At 38.6% G+C, this 23,217-nt stretch overlaps 2 protein-coding genes across 2 annotated transcripts in view; one reads left to right on the forward strand and one right to left on the reverse strand.

Annotated features, from left to right (window-relative positions):
- Positions 1–23,217, reverse strand: part of LOC124166053 (coiled-coil domain-containing protein 174) — a 543,217-nt gene that overhangs the window by 103,090 nt on the left and 416,910 nt on the right. The window lies entirely within an intron of this gene.
- LOC124166055 overlaps positions 8,100–23,217 on the forward strand; it is a 343,561-nt gene continuing 328,443 nt past the window's right edge. Inside the window, exon 1 of the mRNA XM_046543650.1 lies at positions 8,100–9,266. Coding sequence (XP_046399606.1) covers positions 9,161–9,266 — 106 coding nt within the window. The 5' untranslated portion in view covers positions 8,100–9,160. The remainder of the gene's footprint in view (positions 9,267–23,217) is intronic.

A 23,217-nucleotide genomic window follows, 5' to 3' on the forward strand; every position in this document is an offset into this window, starting at 1 on the left:
CCACTTGATTCAGTTAACCTGCTTAACCTTATAATTATTTGTTTTAACATATTGTTCAATTTATTTTAAAAGGTAGCTATCGTCAAACATGGGAAATAAAAATTACCAATGTATTTTTGTGATTTCACAAAGCATAATATAACTTAATTATTTTCTTGAATTATTGAGGGGGCTCCGCCCCCCCAAACGAATTTTTGAGGGGGCTCGGGCCCCCTCAGGCCCCATGGAGTCGGCGCCACTGTCCCTGTGACGTCACGTGGAGTGGTATCGCATGGGCGCCAATCTGGCCTTTTTTCAAATAAGGTTAAAATTGACCGTTGTCATTCGTCTAAACTGGGATTTCTAAAACAAAATAATTTGTGTAATATGAATACACTAATGGTGGGTAACGAATCGCAATCAATGCATTTCGTTTTCTTTGATGAAGGAAACTACCCTATTCCGTGTACCGTGTAAAACGGCCTTTAGAACCGGTTTTGTGACACCCCCCTTCTGATATAACCTCGCCATCGGCCGATCTTTTTTTTGGCGACGAATAACTTTATATTACGTTAAAACGATCGCCATCCTCTCGAAATCTTCATTTTCAGAATCTAAAAATTAGACCCAGGTCTACGTTTTCCAGTATCTTATATTTAAAAATAACACATCAGTATTTTTTCAGATTTTAATATTTTATACCTTAGAATCAGGAGAATTTAGGCAAACTCCTACTTCAAGTACCTACTCTGAAAATTTTATGACGCCATTTCAGGTTTCCATTTCATTTTTAGTGACATTTGGTAAGTCATCTCTCTCCCTTAATGATTGAACCCGAAGGTTCGTGTGGATAGGTGAGGGTAGGGCTCATCTCACACTAAGATTGATTTTATTTTAGCATTTCACGCATGATGATTTTTTTTAAATATTATAGAAACGGCTTTGTTAAAAGAAATATTGAGTGGACAGCTCCCGATAGGCTACAACACTACAAAGTTTGAATGAGAATCGATACCCGTTTTTGTAACACTCCTCTTGTTGGAGGAAATGAATGACGGATCGACTTTTGCAGCCGGGGCGAGGAATGAAATGGTAAAATCCCATATCACGTATGCGGCTGATTGTCTGACGTCATTTAGGAATTCTTCTCGGGTTTTACACCAGCACATTGGCTTCATTTCCACCGTCGTTTCGGAAAAAGACTTAATTCCCATTTTTAAGGCGTGTTCATCTCTCCGCGTCAAAGAGTCGACACTGAATAGAATTTGCTTTTGGCCAAACTCAATGCGAGAATATGGAACATTCAGAGAGATCTAAAAATTACGCTAATTTTAATGTACCTAAAGAAATACGAACTTACAACATTTTCAAAATCATTTTCCACCACTAGGAATAAATTATCAAGTCACCTCTGGGACTACGATCCTCCTCTATATCCAAAACACCGTTAATCTAAATATGCCCTTAACCCTAAGATTACCGCATACCCCAACTATACTCAAAATCCTATATGCCATTAATCGATAGATTTAAAAAAATTGTTATATTATTGATTTTATTAAACAAATTTTACACAAAATATCCAGGAGACAGTCATTTTGCTGAGGACTGTGGCAGGTTAATATCAAAAGCGAAAACTACTTGGACTTGGTCAGGCTCAACAACAGGGTAGTTTCCTTCATCAAAGAAAACGAAAGGCATGGATTGCGATTCGTAACCCACCATTAGTGTATTCATAATATATAAATTATTTGGTTTTAGAAATCCCTGTATAGAAGAATGGCAATGGTCAATTTTAACCGCATTTGAAAAAGGCCAGATTGGCGCCCATGCGATGCCACTCCACGTGACGTCACAGGGACCTTGTTTCTATACGAGTAGATAGGAATTTTACATCGTCTGAGATTACCAATGCATACATGAGGCACAGAGCTCAGGGAAACATGTCTTAATAATCACCTATTAAGATTGCCTATGGTCGGAAAGTTTCCTACGTTTGATAAGGTATTAATAATCCTTATTTAAGCCAAGCGCTACCTGCTAGCAGGGTACTCTGCTACCAGCTAGCAGCCAGCATCGCAGCAGCGCACAATATCCTCGCCCCAAGGTCACCTCACACGGCCAAAGCGGGATCCAGATTGACGTCACACGGGCTTTTCCCAGCATTCATACTTAGCCGTCGCGTTTTCGCGCGCTTGAAAATTTTCACTTTTCATTTAATCGCGAAAAACAGATAATGTCATTTAAAAATCTAAAAGCGTGAAATACTCCAGGAGTAATAATCTTTCGATTTAGGCATTAAATAAATAATAAGAAACCACCCTATTACGTTTTGCTGTGCCCGATTGGCTTTGTTCAAAATTGACCTTCAAATTACCTTCCGATCTTCCCTGATGTGTTTTATGCATTTTACTACAGGTGTTGCTGGGGTGAAATCCAGTATCACGATTGAATATTATTTCGGATTAAGGATGATTTCGATGGTCTCTTGATTACACGGTCCCAGTAGCGCTGCGAGTGACAAATAATTTTGGCATCTCCAAATTGAATGGCACGATCTTCATTGAAGCAGTCTTCTACCGCTTACTGCGGTTGGACCGAATACCTAGGGACCTCTATCAGTCTCGTCTCAATTATTCCGACAGTCTCCTCCACATATATTTTTCCAAACTTGCATGGATTCTGGTAAACCCTCAGTGAGTTCATGCCGACGGAATCCATTGCCTTATTCCTAAATATTTCTTACAAAGAAACACTTCTTTTTTTATTCTTGCAGTCTTATGGTTCTTAATCTCTGACTTAATACTTGCTTCACGTTCTCATCGATCAGTATAATCAGTCATTTATTTTGCCAAATATTAAAATAACACAGAAATTGAAGTTTCAACTTTGGCATCCATTTTTGGTTGTAGCTTATCCACCACGTGTGATCTTGCATATATTTTCTCTAATATTTTTAACGGTAAAAATCTCCTCAAAAATGACTCAGAGAATAAATTATGCACTTCGATGCTGATGACAGACAAATAAAATATGCATAACTAAGATCTGAAGCATTGCCGGCGAACTATTTGAAGAAATACTTCTCGGGTTCTTCACCGGTTCAAGATATGACCGAAGATTTCATAAGATCATTCGCACTTTGTGGATGCCCATTTAACACATTTACCATTTACACCCATTTGACCCACCCGAAACTTAGAAAATAAAATTATCATAATTACATTAACCTACCACAGTTTAGAAATTCGATACTTAACTCAATTCCTATGGGGTTTTCGGAGTTAAATTTTTCTCTGACTAATGGCAATGAATTTAAGTTTTTCATTTTTCAAATTAACACTGTAAGATAGAATTGACAAAAATAATTTTCATAGAAATATTTCTCCTGACATATTAAAGGCCCAGACAATCGTTATACTTCGAATATTAAAGAATGAAAATGAAATTAAATTAGATAGAAATTTTGGTCAATCAACTAGTAGCGGTTTTAGAACATAAATATGAAAATGACATCAGCGCCACAGAAATTCCAAATTGGCACATTTACGTATCGTAAAATTCATTCGTAAAAACATTTTAATGCCTGGAAAAAAATTTAAGGCCATTATTAACCAAAAGAGATCTTCAAAACAGTACACTGTGCCATTTGGATCTACAGATGGAGAGCAAAAAAGCGATTCCTGGGTTTGATAGATATAAGAACTTCTCGTTCATATTAACTTTAAAACAAGAAGATGTATCATTCAAAATATCAACTGGAGAAATAAAAAGAATTTCAATAATTCTCACAGGTATTTATTCATAGAATTGTTGAGAACAATTCAATTCCTTCCGAAAATTACATTTCCAAATAAACGCACATTATTCGCTGAAATCAACGAGGGTCCATTCTCCAGACACCTTAGAAACTCAATTAAAATGTATATTTTGCAAAATAATCCCACCATCTCAATTAAAAGAACGTTCCTCTATTTAAAAAAAACTAACAATAATTGAGGAATCATTCCCCGAACGAGGGCAAACGGTAAAGGTCAGGGGTGTGACGGTGTAAAAAAAATAAATCATGCACTGCGCTGAAAAACGATCGAATCTTTTCTCAAAATACAAAAAGCGACATTGCACGGCGGTGCAGACGATTGCAAAAGAGTTCGCTGTCAACGCCACGTTTTCCGATTACAAAAGAGAACCAGAGCGATGAATGAGAGTTCAAAAAACAAGCAGCACGGCGCGCACGTTGACATCGTCAACGCTGAGGGAATTTTAAAGGGTATCCCTTTTCGGAAGTCAGTGAATATAAAAGGGGACACGGCTTTGACCAACAGAATTGGAAAATACTCTAGTAATGGCAAGTAAGAGAGTTTTGTAACTCCCGACTTATCACATCCGATGCAAATAAAATGATCACACAATTACTCGGTAGGTTCAAGTGTAAATTTTGACTCAATAAAAAAAAGTGAAGAGCTCGGTGCGGTAACGGTGTATATCCTCCGTGATTAAGACATTAAAAAACGAATAGCTTGTTTTACGAGTCTATCAAAGTTTAGCACATATATGCTTCACACCAGAATGAAATTCGTTACGCAATAATGTAAAATTAATCAAGTTGGTATTATCTGCTATTGATACCAAGATTGAATCTATTTACGAGGATAATCCGCACTCGCTAAACCGGTCAAATGTGTCTTTTTCGTTGTAAATAATTTGTAAAGATTTCAAGGAGAAATTTTCAGAAGCATAGAATACCACTTTTTCAACTTTTGACTGTGTCAAACAATTGAATTCAATATAAAGAAAACAAAATCTAATAATTGAGAATATAAAGAGGCAAGACTTCAAGACTTCCAAATTTCAGATTAGGCAAACACCTGAAAATTTCAAGGTGATAGTTTAAGTTTAGATTAGCTATGCTCCACGAAAAATATAGGAGGAACGAAAGTCATGCATCCTTTTAAGTCATTCACGGCATGAAATTGTGGATAAATACCATTATATCACCCCGTATTCTATTTAGCCCACGCAAACGAAACGCATTGACGCCGAAACATAAAAAATTTATTTCCACCTGAATTCCTTTGAACAAGGAAGAGAAAATTATAATTAATTGGTAGGTAATAACATTGCGTAACGGCAGGAATTATTTTCTTCAATGTCCATTCCAGCACAAAAATTAATATGTCATACACCAATCAACTTAGTCGACAGTCTCATGAATGTATGTGAGGGATCATTTCTTGGGTTTCACACCGGGTGAGGTCCTTCAAATCTCCTTACAAAGTTTCGATGTGCAGCTCGCACAACGTCCTCAGGGATTCATGAATCCAATGTCATTCCGTCACGCCATTATAATTCGCGTTAAAGCTGTCCCGGTGAACCATGATCACCACCATCAGCCAGTTAACAATATAAAAATATTGTATTTGTTTACGTTTTGGGAGTAGTGTGTTGCGTTAGCAGAAACTTATACCTTAATATTTTGAACACTGAATTAAACAATACCCGGTGGGCCCGGGTTCAAATCCCGGCAGCGGCAGAGAAATTTCGGAGACTGCCCGATCCCTGTTTGAATGTTGTGTGGAGGACATTTCAAGCGCAACACTCCGTCCGTCGGATGGGACTTTAAGCTGTGGTCCCCTTGGTGCCTTTCGTTAAGAGCAGGCTAATGCCGACGCCGGGTTTCTCTCCACCCTTCCTCACCTACCCTTCCCTCATGGCGCAAATGATCTCAGCTGTCGGTCACCTCCTCCAAATACCATACCATTAAACAATTTTCGCATAAACATCGATGGCAGACTAATGTTTTTGTCGTTATCTTCTATTTTTGGTGTTTTTTCCATTTTGATTATATTTTAAACTTTTTTTGAAATTAGCTAATTTTTTTCGAATTGGCTTCTCCGGAGGTGTTCGCATATTTTGCTGATACTGCGACCACAAGATTCACTGGAAAGAAACGAAGCTCCCGCGTTGATCATATGGGCACTGGGATCGTGTAGTGAAAGGATCTATTGAGATCCGACAGCACGACCAACGGAGACTGAGGCTGCAACGCGAGGAACCCTTCACTGTCATTCTGTTCGACGGGGGAAAAACAAATATGTAGAGTATGTAAGTCATCGATCGTAAAGTCGTAGAGTATGCAAGTTATTGATCACTATTGATGACCCACGCCTGACCCTGTTTCAGATATGATCGCCCGAGAAAAAAAGGCTGTGGGGCAGTGAGATAGTTTCGTAACGAGATACACAACAACTGTAATGTGGTGTTAAATAAGATGACAAAAATGCGCTATAAATAGAAAACATGAAGAGTCACTACAAAACTTAAGACTTCAGAAAACAGGAGATTTATCCCACGAAATATCTAAAAAATTCTTTGATTCCTGCGTACAAGACAATACTGTGTGATTATCTTTATCCCTTAAAATAGCGTGTGACCCGTCACCTTTCAATTTAAAAGCTTCAAGTCTACTTATAAGCACGATAAGTATGTTGAAAGACAAATTAACAAAAGGGACGAACATTTTCACACGAGATATAATTGTAACTTAATACTTTGATATATGCTTCGCGGAATTTCTCCTGAGCATTTAATTTTAATTTTTCAACGGCTGGTGTCCTAACATCCCCCGCCACATACCTATTGAGGCGGCTTTGAGATATTATGTAGATGTTTAACATATCCAGTTATCTCAAATTTACGAATTTTCCATAACACATTTTCAGAAATCACTTAACGGAACCACATGAATATATTTGTGAATAATTTCACTTCTAAAGTAATATTCCAAATAAAGTTTTAGAATTTACTACAAATTACTTATTGAGGAGATATAAATAAATAAAAACGTTAAATTTGACGGGCCTAGGTAGAAGACCACTCTTTAAAAGTCATCCTCAAGGTTATTTATTAAAAATCGGTTACCTATTTAGAGTTGATGTATTAGGCGGAACTGAGCGTGGTAACACTCCGTGGAAACTCACTTAGCAAAATTATTTTGAAGCACCTCAAAAATTATCCCTCTCCATTTTCTCACATTCAATGTTTTTATCCATGAGATAAACAAATGTTTTCTAATTTCAAACCTTGTACTCCAAAAATGTACAGGTGAAAATATTCAAACGAGTTATTTAAGCAATTAATAAATGAAAAAACACGAATGATCAAGAAGGAATGGAATGTACTCCATACATCTCCTCTTCTGGGCGCGCTTCCTCAATAGGGTTGTTTCCTATTATTTTTTTATTGCCTAAATCGAAAGATTATTACTCCTGAAGTACGCATTTCACGCTTTTAGATTTTTAAATTACCACTTCTATTTTTCGCGATTAAATGAAAAGTGAAAATTTTCAAGCGCGCGAAAACGCGACGGCTAAGTATGAATGTTGGGAAAAGCCCGTATGACGTCGTTCTGGATAAATTGAGGTTCTACGAGAGATAATTGATTAATCCTAACACTATTCTATAAGTAATCCTAATCCATTAAGTAAAATGGATTAAACTCATACATTTCTCTGAGTTCTGGGGGGGGGGGGTTTATCCCCCAAAACCCACCCCTCGCTGCGCCACTGTCTGTCTCTAACATACTATTTTCACACCACTATTGAGGAGCGGAGAGTTTACTTAGGTTTTACAACCCCAATGATATACTCTGTATCGTAAATGAAAAGAAAAACTTTGCCATATCACAACAATTTGTTTTCTGGTACAAATAATTTCGACGCTGCGGCGGTTTCATCTTCAGGTACGACGCCGCTACTTCGAAACTAGTTTTGCCTGAAAATAAATTGATGGATTGTAACAATGTTTTTCTTTTCATTGAAGGATACATGAGCTTCCACAAGGAGGAGCCTCAGATGATAGAGACAATATAATCTTAATTCGCCCGCGTTTCAAGCACTTTCTTAGTGTGGTTCAGCTGATTATCAGGCCGAATTCCTCACTGCGCTTAAATTCACGGTGGAGGGAGGCGGGGGATTGAGTCTCGTGCTCCGAAAACTGGAAGTCTTGCGGGGAGGGAAAAGAAAAGAGAGTTGCCGGAGAGCGAGCGAGGGTGTGGCGGGGAGTACAGCGGAGTAGGAGAGGGAAGCTAACACTCGGAGAGTAAGGGGAAGGGCGGAAAGCAGGAACACGACGCTCCAGTCCCTCAGTGTGCCGACACGAGACAAAGCGTCCACAGCTCTCCCGCAGCTGAGCGCCCGGCCCGGGACCGGTCGACACGACGGAGACCGGCTTCACTGCCCGCGCGAATCGGAGAGACCGGCCGGCGAGCGAAGGGGTTGCCGCAGGAGAGAGGCGACGAGAGCCGAGCGCACGGAATTACCGCCGCCCCGGCTCGAAACCGTCCGAGTACGCCGACGAAAACACCGATTGAAAAACTGGTTTCTAAACGGCCCATTCCAGTACCACTACTGACGATCCTTTCCAGGGCCGCCAAAAAACGTGAGGTACTGCGAAAGAAAACGGTGTTCTCCAACGCAACTTTACTGGGAAGGCACAGATAACAAAGGCACCGCAAGCGGCCCCAAGAATACCATAAGTCTTCAGGAAAGTCCCGCTTAAGGTCCCAGAAAGGAGACCGCGAAAAACGCCCGGACCGCCTCCAGAGATCCTATACAGGGACACCACATACTGTCCTTTCCAGGATAGCCTAAAACACCAGGGTCCCTTAAAGACCAGTAATACCACCGGTCATCTCTGGGTCTCTCTCTGCATCTTCAGTCCATTATTCTCCCATATCTACGCATATTACAAACGGTATTTCACAAGGCCTCCAGCACATACAGAAACAGGCCTTTTCAGGACCGCCATAAAAAAAGTCCTCTTTTGCGGTCATCCTAATCTCCGGTGTCACCTTTCACGTTTTTTTCCCCCCGACGCCACCGCAAGCCTTCCGCATTTCGTGAAGGGCTCCCCACACGAAGAGCGCCGAGGGATCACAAGGAGTGCATGAAAGGGGGTGTTCACTGAGGAGAAGAGTTCCCAGGGAGAAGAGGAGCGGCAAGGGAAGAGGTTTCTTTCTTTTTCTCCGGAGGAGGGAAGTGGGCGAGGCCGTCGGTGTGTCTGTGTGTCGTGTGCTTGCTCTGCGCCCCACCCCCTTCTTTTGTTTTCGCCCCCAGTGGTTTGTTTTCCTCGTGTTTCCGTGCGTCCATCCCCCCCGATTTCGGGGGTCTCTCGAGTGGCAATGGTTTCCGCGGTCTCGCCTTCAACTGTCCTCCTCCGAGCCCTCGCTCTGCTGCATGCCCTAGTGCTGGCGCCACACCCCGCGGGATCCGTGCCCGCCGCCAACGGTGAGTCCCCGAAACAATCCCTGCCCTCTCCAATAAATAAACAAATGCACACCTCCCTGCGACACATGAGATTAAAGGAAAACAAAATGTTGCCATGCCCCAAATTTAAAAAATCCTGTACCCTTATTCTCATACCTTTTTTTGGTTTATAACCCCAGGTACCCGTTTTGATTAAAGGAAAACAAAATATAAAAACCACTCCCCTCCCACCCAAAATCAGAAAATCCTAAAATCCTGCCCAATATCTCGCACCAATACATTTTTGCATGCAATAATTGATTTATAACATGTAGAAGTGCGAAGAATTGAATAAAACACTTTATTACAAAATGATGGGAAACCAATTAAATTCAACCGTGTCAGGCGAATCATAATGGAACTCCTTCATGATGCATCAAAAAAGGAGATACATTGGCAGGTTCCACAATGTATTAATTACTGCGACCAGTTTCATACCAGACCATCAGGCGGATGATGATGATACTATGTAATCGAAACCGGTCGCAGTGATTAATAAATTGTGGAACCTGCCAATTGTGTCTCCTTTTTTGATACATGATGGGAAACCAATTAAATTTGAAACTATGGGAAGTATTTTACCAGCAGTAACTTTTAATGCTGTTGCAGCAATTTTTAGGGAATTCCTAAACATGAGTAAAGTGTCCACATGCCTCACTAAAGATATTATTTATCAAACATGAAATAACGATTTAGCAAGACGAGTTAATTCCGGAGCTAGTAAAAATTCGTTAGTCCACCTTGAGCGCCGCTACTAATTCTGGAAAAACTATTGAGACAGCGCGAAATATTTCCTCCCACGAGAAACCAACGCAGTAGATAAGATTTTTACGATTTACTCTGGGATTTTCCCAAATTTATCATCTTGCAGTGTATTGCATGCACTGCAAAAACGATGAAGCCAATACACACATTTCTTCCAAACCCTTTTTTTGCGAAATTAACCAGATGTAAACTATTCATTACTATTTCTAAAAAGAGGAATACATGTCAAGGTACATGAAAATAATTGTTTATTCTCATTAATTCGATTAATTTGAACTTTATTTAACGAAATCTTACCTAACAAAACAAATAAGATTGGTTAAACACTCGAAATCTACTGAGGAATTAACAATTCAGGTGAGTATACTCATTTATAGTTACTTTGCTGCTCCTTACTGAGTTTGATTTCCGGGAGCATAAATCGGGCGTTGCAATTGTTACGCTAACAGATTTCTGTGGTGATCTTTTCTATTTTATCCAACTGGCGTTTAGGTAAACGTTGAAGCCGAAAAGAAAGTGGCGACTTCTATGACTCCATTCCCCCCAGTATCACACACACTCATGCGATTTTTTAAAAATTTTATATGAGCAATTGTTGACATTAACTTTTTAGAAGTAATTTTAAGATAACAATCAGGAATGTGGATGAATCAAGGGCACATTTAGATTACTTTATGCGCATTAGGGTAAGTTTATACGTTCAAAATTGTGAAATAAATTTCATCAAAAAAAAAGTACTCCTTAGCTGCTTCTTTTATGAGACCTTTTTTTTGATAACCCATCCTTTTACCTACTCTTCGATTAGTTCGATTGAACGACTTCGAAAATTCCGTGCATTTAGAGTTAGAAGTGTACTCGGAGACTTCTATGGCGCTTACACTTAAAAATACTACGCATTTTGAAGTTATAATACATGCAAGGAGAGTAATTCTATCGTGACTAGTTATGTATGTGTAACAGCGCTAAAGACATTCATTAAAAAATAGCTTCAGATGGTCCTTCTAATTTAAGATACTCAGTTCGAGGTGGAACTGTTTCATCATCTACTGGTGAACAAAATGCAAATTCAACTTTTTTTAATGCTTACTGTGAGAGAGGTTTTGATGCATAATTTTCCAGCATGGAAATGCGACATAATAGAAATATAATTGAAAATCAGCCTGGTATCGCAATCTACAATGTAGCTTATCTACAGACTGGAGAATTTCAATATCCTACCACATCTAGACTAATGTCTTTGTATGGGTGTAAGGATATGAAGGGAAAAATGAACTATACGACGCAGTATAAAGGTACAGTGATTAGGATATCACAGTTTGTGCTAGAGGCAATGGAAGAAAAATGTATCGATAGTAAAGAAAAATGGTAACCCTGAAACCATCCTTGGTGTCGCCCAGTCCAAATTATTAATAAAAGGCGCAAACCGGATATTAGGCGTCAAAAGATTAAAATAGGGATGAAGAAGAGGTTATGACAAGAACGAATTTTGGCAGAGTCACGAAATCTTTAACCTCTGCGACACGGGACATAGCGGCGAGCAGTGTGCTTAATTGGGGCCGATCCCGAAATAATTCGTGGACGTGGGATGTCGATCAGCTGTGACAAGGCAGGAAGGAGTGGTTGCATGCGGGGAAAGGCGTCCATGTCGCCTTTAGCCGCAAGGGATTGATGTGTAATTAGGCGTTGGCAGGATTTCGGCGGGCTTGGACAGACAGACGTGTCGCCATGGAGAAGTGCCAAGGCGTGTATGACCAAAGGTCAACGTCCCACGGACTCCGAGCTCGTTCAAAGGTCGACTTTGCCCGTCGATCCGAATGATAAAAAAAGCAATGCTAAACCTATGAAGGCCTAATTTCAATTGCATCTATTTCAGTTGTTAAACGCATGAGGCTGGGAGCCTCTAGGGGCTCGGAGGCTGCGCGCTAGGCGTAGATTGCTTGAGCATTAAAGAATAGATACGATTCAGAGCGACAAGGAGAACATCACATTGGAACACCACTGCATTTCCAGGTCCGACAGAAACGATAAATTAAGAGAGATATATTGTCGAATGGATAGATATGGGAATTCGTTTTTCCCCCGAACAATGATGGACTTCAACAAATGCTACTGAGAACTTCGATGGAGCTTTTCCTTATCATTTGTAAACGGCTTGTGTCCAAACAACCCCCGGACACGCCAATAGGGTAGTTTTCTTTTATTATTGCCTAAATCGAAAGAGTATTATTCCTGGAGTACGTATTTCACGCTTTTGAATTTTTAAATGACAATGTCTATTTTTCGCGATTAAATGAAAAGTGAAAATATCATCCGGTCATGTAAGGCCGAAAATTGTGCTTAAACTTTTCATTTCACAATCATGAGTAGTAATGACGTCAATCAATTGATCAAATAAAACCGATTGACAATCACAGGCCGACAAAAGATAGAGTTGTTCCTTGATAGAGTTGATAATGCACATTTTTTAAACGAGATCTGTACAAATTTCATGTTGCTTGTAGCAACACTAGGTTAGAAAGGATTAAAATTCACTAACTCATGATTAACTTTGTGGTATTCTATTATAAGTTTTCCTGGGTAATAATTTTCCTGGATAAAATAATTCATCGAAACCCGGGTCATGCTCAGTAAAAAGAAGTGATATAGGTAAGTAATTGTGTAATATCCAAGAAGACTTAGAAAATATTAAGCTGAGGCCTGCCAATGGCACCTTTCTATGGTATCTGAAAGGTCAAAGTCATTGACCATATGTGAATTAAATCCTAACGTTACATGCACAAGAAATAATGAAGCATAAAATTATCGACAGTTATTAAAATTCACTTGATAACCATGCAAGAGGGAAGATTGCTAGGAGGGAGGGGCAGGGAGAGGAATACGAGTACTTTCAGATAGAATTAAAGGGAGTAGGCCTTACTGTGAATTTAAGGCGGAAGTCAATGAAGGGAGGGGAGACAGCAGGAAGAATTCGCAAATTCTCCGCGCAAACCTATCTCAACAGGCAGAAAACTTCATTAATAATAATAGTCGGATCGCTATATATTCAGCGTCGCGAGTGGCATCTTCTGTAAACTCATTTAAATATGTAGTGAAATGACAACAGCACGAATACTACAGTAGGTGATTCTCAATTTGTCCTTTAGATGTGTTGTCACCCACCCCTCAATTAAATGGGTTTATTAAAGCCGACAATCGCGTCGCTGAGGGGCAAACCGATGCGGATTTCACGGAGAAATAAGCAATACTCAGGGTTCAGTTAACCAAAAATTATATTCCTAACAATGTGATCTATTTTGTTAATAACTATTCAATTCTATTCCCGTCAATTGCGAATACTATTCTTCAAAATATTGGAAGAAAAAAAAGGATCGCATAGCACTCATCATCGAACAGCGGAAATGTTTTTAAAAGCGATTAAAAAGTGATTGGAGTGGTGACAAAAATCAATCTCCTTTGGAACAGCCTTGTCTCTGTAGTCCCTTTGGACAACAAATTCAACATTAGAAGGACCAGACCCGGGGTTTTTAGGATTAAACTCTACTTACTTAATCATATTGCCAAGAATTTTTTTTCTGACGTCTTCGTTTATTCTGAATTTCACTTTTTTTATGGCACGTATTCTGGTAAAATATAATTTAATTTTTTCGTATGTAAATGGATTTATTCCTTAGATAGACGATCATCTGAAAGACACTCAAGACTCGAGGGAATGGTATTAGTGTTTTGCTACAGTGGACACTAAAGAGGCTCAAATAATTATTATGTAGCATTTAATTTCTCGAAAATGAGATTGGTATGGACTTCCCTATTTTAGACCGCGTGATATGCGGGAGGTCATAATTCTCTGTTGACATTTTATAACCATGTGGTTGTGGGTATTAGCGTTCAGATTTGTAATAAGGACCGCATCCGATACTTGCTTTGTCGTCTTCTGGTAGTATCCGAAGCTCTTGGTTTCCGCTCTGGAAATCTCAGGTGTTACATTGGTTGGTAATGCCAAAAATGAGGTTAAAATATGATCTCTCTCTATTGAAAAAGGCTCCTGAGTGTAACATGGAGTGAGAACCACATAAAATGTAATGCAGAGCATATTTTTGTTTGTTATTTAAAGGTCAAAATGTGTAAAAAAATACACCCGCGAAAATTACGGGTTAATAGTTTCTATTCTATTCGAAACAGTAGCTCGTGTTTTATTTAACAAAAATAACTACACGATATCACGTCTATCCATTTTGATATTTTAGTAAGCAAATTTATGCATTTAAAATTCCTTATTACATTTTGAATGAAAATAGCCCGCATATTTGTAGTCCCGAGTGGCGTGTGGTAGCCAGGTCAGGGGAAGCAGAAAAAACGTGATCGCCGTTCAATTGAAACATTTTATTGGACAATAATTCATAAAAACTACTCAGATTAACTTTGCATTGATAAATAAAGGAAATAGTGATATTTAATGAAGTTACCAATGAATTTCTACATAACGAATAAATACGTAACAATAGGGTGGTTTCTTATTATCTTTTTATTACCTAAATCGAAAGATTATTACTCCTGGAGTACGTATTTCACGCTTTTAGATTTTTAAATGACGACATCTGTTTTCGCGATTTAATGAAAAGTGAACATTTTCTAAGGTTCGAAAACGCGACGGCCAAGTATGAATGCTGGGAAAACCCCGTGTGACGTATTTCTGGTTCCCGCTGCCGCCATGTGAGGTGACCTTGGGGCGAGGTTATGAGTGCTGATACGACGCTGGATGCTATCAGGTAGCAGAGTACCCTGCTAGCAGGTAGCGCTTGGCTTAAATAAGGATAATTAATACCTTATCAAAGGAAGGAAACTTTCCGACCTTAGCCAGTTTTAATAAGTGATTATTAAGAGACGTTTCCCTGAGCTCTGTGCCTCATGCATGCATTGATAATCTCAGACGATGTAAAGCTCCTATCTACTCGTACAGAAACTAGGTCCCTGTGACGTCACGTGGAGTGGCATCGCAGGGGAGCCAACCTGGCCTTTTTCAAATGAGGTTAAAATTGACCATTGCCATTCGTCTAAACTGGGAATTCTAAAACCAAATAATTTGTATACCTATTATGAATAAACTAATGGTGGGTAACGAATCGCAATCAATGCCTTCGTTTTCTTTGATGAAGTAAACTACCCTATTTCTACCCGTCAAAGTGACGTGTAATGGTCCTCCTAGGTAGCCATACAACCCTGGTACTGCTAGTGTTAAGTGGCTGAATCATTTATTGTTACTTTATTTTTGCTAGGAAATAGAACGTGTAGCTAAACTGATGCCTCGGAAGAAGCGGAATAAATCCCCATTGAAAGGCAACCAGCTCCGTCCAAGTGCATCGCGATCACGTGAGGGCAGGCTACGAAACAATTTCCCCGCGGGCGACGACCAGCCCTGCCCGTCCTCATCGACACCCAGCCGCTGCGGACACCCTCCGCCACCCCCCGAAGCACCTGGCCCCCGGCACCAGTCCCCCGCGACCGGTCCGCCCCCCCCTCCCTGCCCCCCACACCCCCGCATGCCCCCGACTACTTGAAGGCGGCCCGCCGAGATCAAGAGCCTCGGAGAGCCACCCACCGCGAGAAAATGCCCGAGTACCCACGGCGCTCAAAGCCGAGAGAGACTCTTGTAATATGCCGCTGCAAAAATAATCCCTGCGGTAAAAATTCAAGGCTGCTTCGAGAAGACTAAAGGTAGAGGAAACTGGATATTTCAATACCCAGAATTTCTTACGCTTCTCAAGCAAACGTGTCACTTTCGATTGCTTGATTTTTATAGAGGAAGTGCAAAGGTTGGTGCGGTGGCTAGAGCACTGGCTTCCCATTCAGTGGGCTCGGGTTCAAATCCCGGTGGTAGCACGGAATTTATAGGGACTGGCTTACTCTGCTTAAAAGTTGTGTGGAGGAAACTTCAAGTGCAACGCTCGGTCTTTCGGATGGGACGTTAAGCCGTAGTCACCTGGGTGCCTTCCGATAAGAGCAGGCTAATGCCGACGCCGGGTTTCTCTCCACCCTCCCTTCCATGCCCTTCACTCATGGCGCAAATGACCTAAGCTATCGGTCGTCTCCTCCAAATACCATACCACACAAAAATAAAAAATTGTAACATTATTTGATAAAAAAACCCACCTTCTTATTCTAACAAAATTTAAGAAAATAAACCACACGGTTTTAGCCCGAGGGCCCACGTTTAAATGCACAGATAAGAAGACTAAATTTTCAAAACCAAAAACGTGATGTGCATCAGTTTCAACATCTTAAATCAAATTCTTCTTCTCTGCAAATATTAATAGCATACTAAAGCTAAAAACTTAAATGCATGATGAAAACTTAACGATGATGAATTTATTTATGAAACCAAGAGCTTCGGATACTACCAGAAGACGACAAAGCAAGTATCGGATGCGGTCCTTATTACAAATCTGAACGCTAATACCCACAACCACATGGTTATAAAATGTCAACAGAGAATTATGACCTCCCGCATATCACGCGGTCTAAAATAGGGAAGTCCATACCAATCTCATTTTCGAGAAATTAAATGCTACATAATAATTATTTGAGCCTCTTTAGTGTCCACTGTAGCAAAACACTAATACCATTCCCTCGAGTCTTGAGTGTCTTTCAGATGATCGTCTATCTATGGAAATGAGCAAGGGATTACAGAGGATGCTTTCCGACGGTAAAGACTATTAAATCCCAAATTAAAAAAGAATAATCCGCTCTTTATTTAATACAGGTCTAAAAATAATGCTTAACATTGTAGTGGTAAAATTAATAAAACACGTGAATTTCTGAATAAATTACTAACAATAAATGTAGGCACGTAATGAGCACTTTAAACAAAAAAATCATAAAATTCATTCTGTTTAAAATAATTTAATGGTTACCTCACTTAAGTTTGTCACAAAATTAATAAAACTAAAAGTAAAAAATGAATACATCATTTTAATTCGCCTGTGCTCAATACTACGGAAGGCCTCATTATTTAATCTCCATGAACTGAAACAAAGAGAGCAAGAAAACAAAAGGAATTACTAATTAAAACTATTAATTACTTATTCACAAGATTTCACTCCAAGTTCCTCTTAAAATGAATGCTCACTAAACATTTATCTAAATTTTTCCCCAAACCAAAATCACAAAATTTGCTGGACTTGCGACGGAGATTAAACAGTCGGTGCCCATGGAGACCTTCCTTAACCCCAAAATGATTTCCCCTTGGTTTCACATAATCAGGACACGATTGGGTACCGGAGATCGATGCCCCAAAACTCAACGGTATATTTTGCGATTAAAGAACAGTTCCACAGCCAAGGCCTAGGTAAGGGTCTTCGACCTCATAAATCGAACGCGGACTCCGATGGAGAGTGATAACAACCAATCTCATCACTGACGGCAATTGACTTTGCTAGTTAATCTAGAGTCAGCCTTCCACCGGCCGCTGCGCATCCCGGTGGTGCTAAATAAAATATTACAGTGAGTTAAAAAATTAATGAAAAATCCCAAGTTGTTATACGATCGAAAAGAATGAAAACAAACCATCAACCACTAGTTCAAGGTTAAAATTTTCCAGACAAAAGTTCAAAATTGCTCGAAAGTAAAACCGTGGTTGGCATTCGATATGAATATGATACTGGACTGAATAATCTGGATCTGTACTGAAAAATTACACTCGAGAGCTAATCGGGAGTTGGGTTGGATTGGAGTTGCAAGATATTTTTTCTAAGGTTAAAAAAACAAACGTAAAAGAAGGTGACTTCATAAAAACGTGGTTAACATCACTGCTACCTCACTTGACAGCTGAGAACCTTAAGAGTGAATGAATACGTTTGATTGAACAAAACACGTTTAGATATAACTATATTGTAAGTTACAACTATCGGGTTCCTTTTGATTGGCTGCAAAGATTTAGGTGAATCGGTTTGAAAAGTAAAGAGTGGTTTTTAGATAGATTTTTTTAAAGATATCGTAACATTAATCTCTTAATTTAAAAAATAAAAATACGGTCTTCAAGGCTACCAAAAAAGTCTACATAAAAAAGGGCGAAACAGCAAAGCCTAAAAAAAATCGGAAATTCACTCTTTTGACGATAGACGAGTCGTGCGTTGAAACGTTGGAGGTATACAGCGAGTAAAATCGGTGGAAACTCCAAGAAGACTTTACCTAGTATTTAATTTGCTAAATAATTAATTTCCCATCGTAATACTGTAGGGGGGTTTCAATGCTGGTATGTTGGCCGAAGCTTTTGGCTACTGTACTCCCACCTCGAGTGATCTTATTTATATTTACTTTCAGATCAATGGTGGACATTAGGGATGGTCGGATCGGATTACTCGGATCCAAATATCCGCGGATATTACCCTTCATCGGATACATCCGATCCAAAGTCGCGGAAGACATCGGATCTGGATCCGAAATTTTGAATAATATCTTCAGTGAATGCAACGCCCAATAAGGGTGGAAAGAGTTCCGATTCTATATTCGAATGCGCCGTCGCATGCGACTCTTGTCCTACTCATGAACCGTTTTGTTTGAAAGTTCTCGCAGAGGTTACGTAGGAGAATTTCAGCCGTGAAAATTAAAAAAGGCAAAATACGGCTGGCACATAGTGTGACTCTTCCCAAGATATTGACCAATCATCGGGGGAATCACAGCGTCAGGAATTTGAAAATGCATTTGGATCCGAAAATATCCGATCCGAATCCTGATCCGAAAAAAATCGTGGATCCGTCCATCCCTAGTAGACATAACGGATGAGAGTGAGGTAATATGAGCCGGTACGGGATTTTGGAAGGGCTGGTCGACTCGCCCCACGCATAAACTACACCAAACTACACCGATAACCGAAACTGCATAAACACAAGGGAACTGCGTGGCCCTAGGCGATCATCCAATAGCAACATTTACGAGAGCCGATTTAGTTTACGGCCCAAAGCATACCATGTACATACAGATAACGAACCTTAAAGCTATAGCGCCTGGCCACGGTTATTTATTCATAGCGTTCATTAATTGAGCTAACCAAACGTTCAACAGATATTTCAATATTGATATATATGTATTCTCTTCTTATTTTTTTTAAATTATATTATTGTAAAAAACTCTTTCGTAGCATTTATTTATGTTACAATAGGGCATATGATTGTATTTTATTCTGTTCTCATGTTTTCTTTCATAGCCCTGATGAAGGTTTTAAATCAACTGAAACGTTGGCTAACAACTTTTTTGCATTATATGTAATTGGCCTACACTATAATAATTCTTTTATCATTAATATTTATATATTTGCAAATATACGTAATTGCTAATTATATGGGTCCAGCGATATTTATTCATAGATGGGCAACTATTGATAATCTTCATTTACACCAGGTCGTAAAAATGAGCATCAGTACTATACCAGATCAAATTTTCATACAAATAGACGTAGCCCCGCTTAGTTTTAAATATATTTCCATGAGTAACAGAGCTGATACACCGATTTATTTCATTCTGCTTTCATAAGCGGCCGAAATCCCTGGAGTAATAAAAACATTACAAAAGATATTTACGTGACCTCTTTCACATTCTGCAAACTCCGAAAGGTCATAAAAAAGTGACAATACGTTTTTATAAATAATTATACCACGTAAAGTTTATAAATAGTGGAAATATGCACGTTGTGATTAGAGTCAGTCACTAATAATCAATAAGTATATATATTTTTGGAAAAGATTGCCTAATACATAAAAAGGTTCAGTGGCCAATGGAAAATGCAATTTATTATCATTCTCCGCCTTTATCAAATCGATTAATTTACTGCAATAATAATGGCTACACACAGTTTCAGGACTCTCAGAAAAGTTTTTTTTACTATTTTTTAATTTACACAGTTCCTTTTTCTGAAAAATATTGCAACCAGAAAACATGCGATGTGTAAATAAGATTTTACGTTTAAGATGCAAAAAATTAGCTAATCTTCAGAAGATATAAACTGGTATCTTAATCATACCTACATCATATCAATCAGATATATTATTATTATTAAACAAAAAAATTAAGACAGATATAGATAGATAAGAATGTAAAACAAAAAATTATAATCCTGTTCCACGATATATGTATCGAGTAGCATTAAAATTAGACACTAATACAAGATTTTGATAGAGAATAATTATTAAGCATAAAGCATGACATAAAATGTAAGTCAATTTCAATATAATTAAATACGCCCAAGAAAAACTTTACTTGCGATTTTTTAACTGATTTCACAACATCTTACCAGTTTTTAAATTTGTCTTTAAGGTTTCTGAACAAATATGTACCACAGTCTCATGGCAGAAAATGGTTTCAATCTATCACGAGAACTATGTACGTTGTATGTATGATGAGTAAAAATTGAATTTAAATCGCCGCGTCTAACTATCAAATAAAATAAAAATAAAAATAATCAACTCTTCTTACTAGTTAATTTTCCGCAGAAGTTTTAATACTGTTATAGTAATTTACACTATTTATTAGCTTTTCACACTATTTTATTTCCTGGTAGAACTTTCAACAAAGAGTAAATTATGAAAAATGAAATATTTAAAAAAGTCTAATCGTAAACGCTTTATACGCCAATGTATTAAAAAATATTAAAAATGCAAACAAAAGTTGAAAAAAAAGCAGTCAAAATAAGGAATCGATTCTTCAAGGTATCAACAAGTAACTCTCATGGTTAACACGTAACTCTCACACGAGAACTATGTAAGTTGTATGTATGATGAATAAAAATTGAATTTAAATCGCAGCGTCTGATTATTAAATTAAATTAAAAATAATCAACCCTTTTTACTACTTATTTTCCGCTGCACGTTTCAACACTGATATAGTAATTTACAATATTTATTAGCTTTCCACACTATTTTATTTCCTGATAGAACTTTCAACACAGAGTAAATTATGAAAAATGAAATATTTTAAAAAGTTTAATCGTAAACGCTTTATACGTCAATGTGTTAAAAAATATTAAAAATGGAAACAAAATTTAACAAAACAGTCAAAATAAGGTATCGATTCTTCAAGCTATCGACACGTAGCTCTCATGGTTTAATCCCAAGGCAATATCTACCACCAAGGCCTTCTAACCTCACGGCCTAATGGCACTCGGACCGTATTCTAGTCACGATGTAATCACGCCCTAACAAGGAAGTGATGACCGGATAAAATGCTGGGTCCTCGCGACAGCGCGACTAATTGTTAATGACCATAATTTTGATAATGCTTCGAATCAACTCCGCTAGCCAGGCGTCAAACGTTTTTCGGGACTCAATTAACAGGTATTACAATTCATCCAATAATTTGCTGAGAAGTAGTACCTGTAATAGAGCATTAACAGCTTTTTAGGTTCATTAATTATTCAGCATTATTAAATCCTGATAATGATACGCGTTACCACAAGTCGCAATTGAAAAAGATGAGCGAGTTTGCCTGGCAATCATTAAATAATAACGAACCACCTTGATGGGGAGGAAATTAAATCAAATAACTATAAGTTATTAATAAAATTATTGATGCAATGCTAATTGAATTTATTTCACTGCTAAAAATATACTCTAAAATACATAAGAAAAAAGTGAAATTAGGCACCCCTGACATTTATGTATCATTAAATTAGAATTAAATTAAAACTAGTAAATTTTTATTTTATTCATTATTTAGGTTTGAACATGAATACATTTAAAAAATAAAAAAACATCATAAGAAGGACAAAAAAAACAATAGGAAATTACGGAACCAATTCTTCACGCTATCGACACCTAACTACTATGGTGCAGCCTCTAGGGCAAGAATGAATAAAGCAATATCTACTTTCACAGCAAGGCTACCGTCTTCTAAGCCCGCGGCTCTCAGACCTTATTCCTGTTATGATGTTATCACGCCCTAACAAGCAAGTGATGACCGGATGAGGGGCTGGGGTGCGAAGGGAGTAAACACACGGCCCGCCCAGAGCCACACGAGGACAGAGGGGAAGTCGGGAGGGAGAAGTGAAACGTAGCGAGCCCAGGCCGGGATTTATAAGGCCGGTCACGCGCGAAAAATTCACTCCGGGTCCCGGACCCGTTTGTTTTGCCAACAAAAACAACAACACACACACGCACCGGCGACCTGCGGCGAATGGGAGAAGTACAACAAAGGAGTGACGAAAAAATTGAATGACGGGGAGGAAGGGAAAAAAAACAAAAGAACAAATCGAAGGGCCCTCCAGGTGAGTCGAGTGGATTGGGACGGAGAAGGGGAGAAGAGAGAAGAGCAGCAAAGAGTATATATTTTACTATACAGCAGACTATATATTTTCTGAATTATTTTTTACGACTCGTATGTTATATTATTCGCCCGGCACTGGTTTGAGTTCTGTGCCCAATTGTTTTGAGAGGTAGAAGCAATGATTTAAGAATCGGCGAGTCTCTTAGTTTATGACCTTGAAGTACCGAAAACAAACCAGTCTTCAACACCCGCAATGGAAATGTAGTTTTTCAGCAATAAACCGGTTTTGGCCCATAAACAAGCGAACATGAATGTCCATTTCACGAGAGCGATACTTGAATTTAAGTGTCTTCAGACTCAATATGAGTAAAAAATAATTGAAATGATAAAATTATATCCTTAATTTATTTCGACTACTACGAGGGGCACTTTTTTAATCAAAGTTTTACATCTTCATATTTATTGCAGCCGTACCAGCGGTTAGTGAATGCGTGTTCAGTGGCATCTGGATACCAGCATACTCGAGCCATAACGCCAACAAAGCGTGAATTTGGCAAGATTTCATTAATTTTGTAAAACTTTGTTTCATGTAGTGAATTCGAGTATGAAAGCCCTCTTTCAATGCAATTTACGGTCGGTAAATGTGAAGCCGCCTAGTTATCTTACACATACATTTTACCGCCTGTTAAAAAATATTCTCTTCCAATTATCTTCTGAGAGCACTTCGAAAGAGAAGAGTGAAAGAAAGTTTGCAAGCGCAATTATGAAGTCCTCGTTTTTGTACTTCTTATTCCGGCATGTATTTTTGATGAGATACTTTGAGTTTCATAACAGATCTCACTTTATTTTAAAGAAAAAAAGTTTCAACATGTCTGCGAACCTCATCCCCTCTTCCTTATCTTCTCAATGATGGAATGAA

This window comes from Ischnura elegans, chromosome 9 (genome assembly GCF_921293095.1).
Source record: "Ischnura elegans chromosome 9, ioIscEleg1.1, whole genome shotgun sequence".
NCBI classification, from domain to species: Eukaryota; Metazoa; Arthropoda; class Insecta; order Odonata; family Coenagrionidae; genus Ischnura; species Ischnura elegans.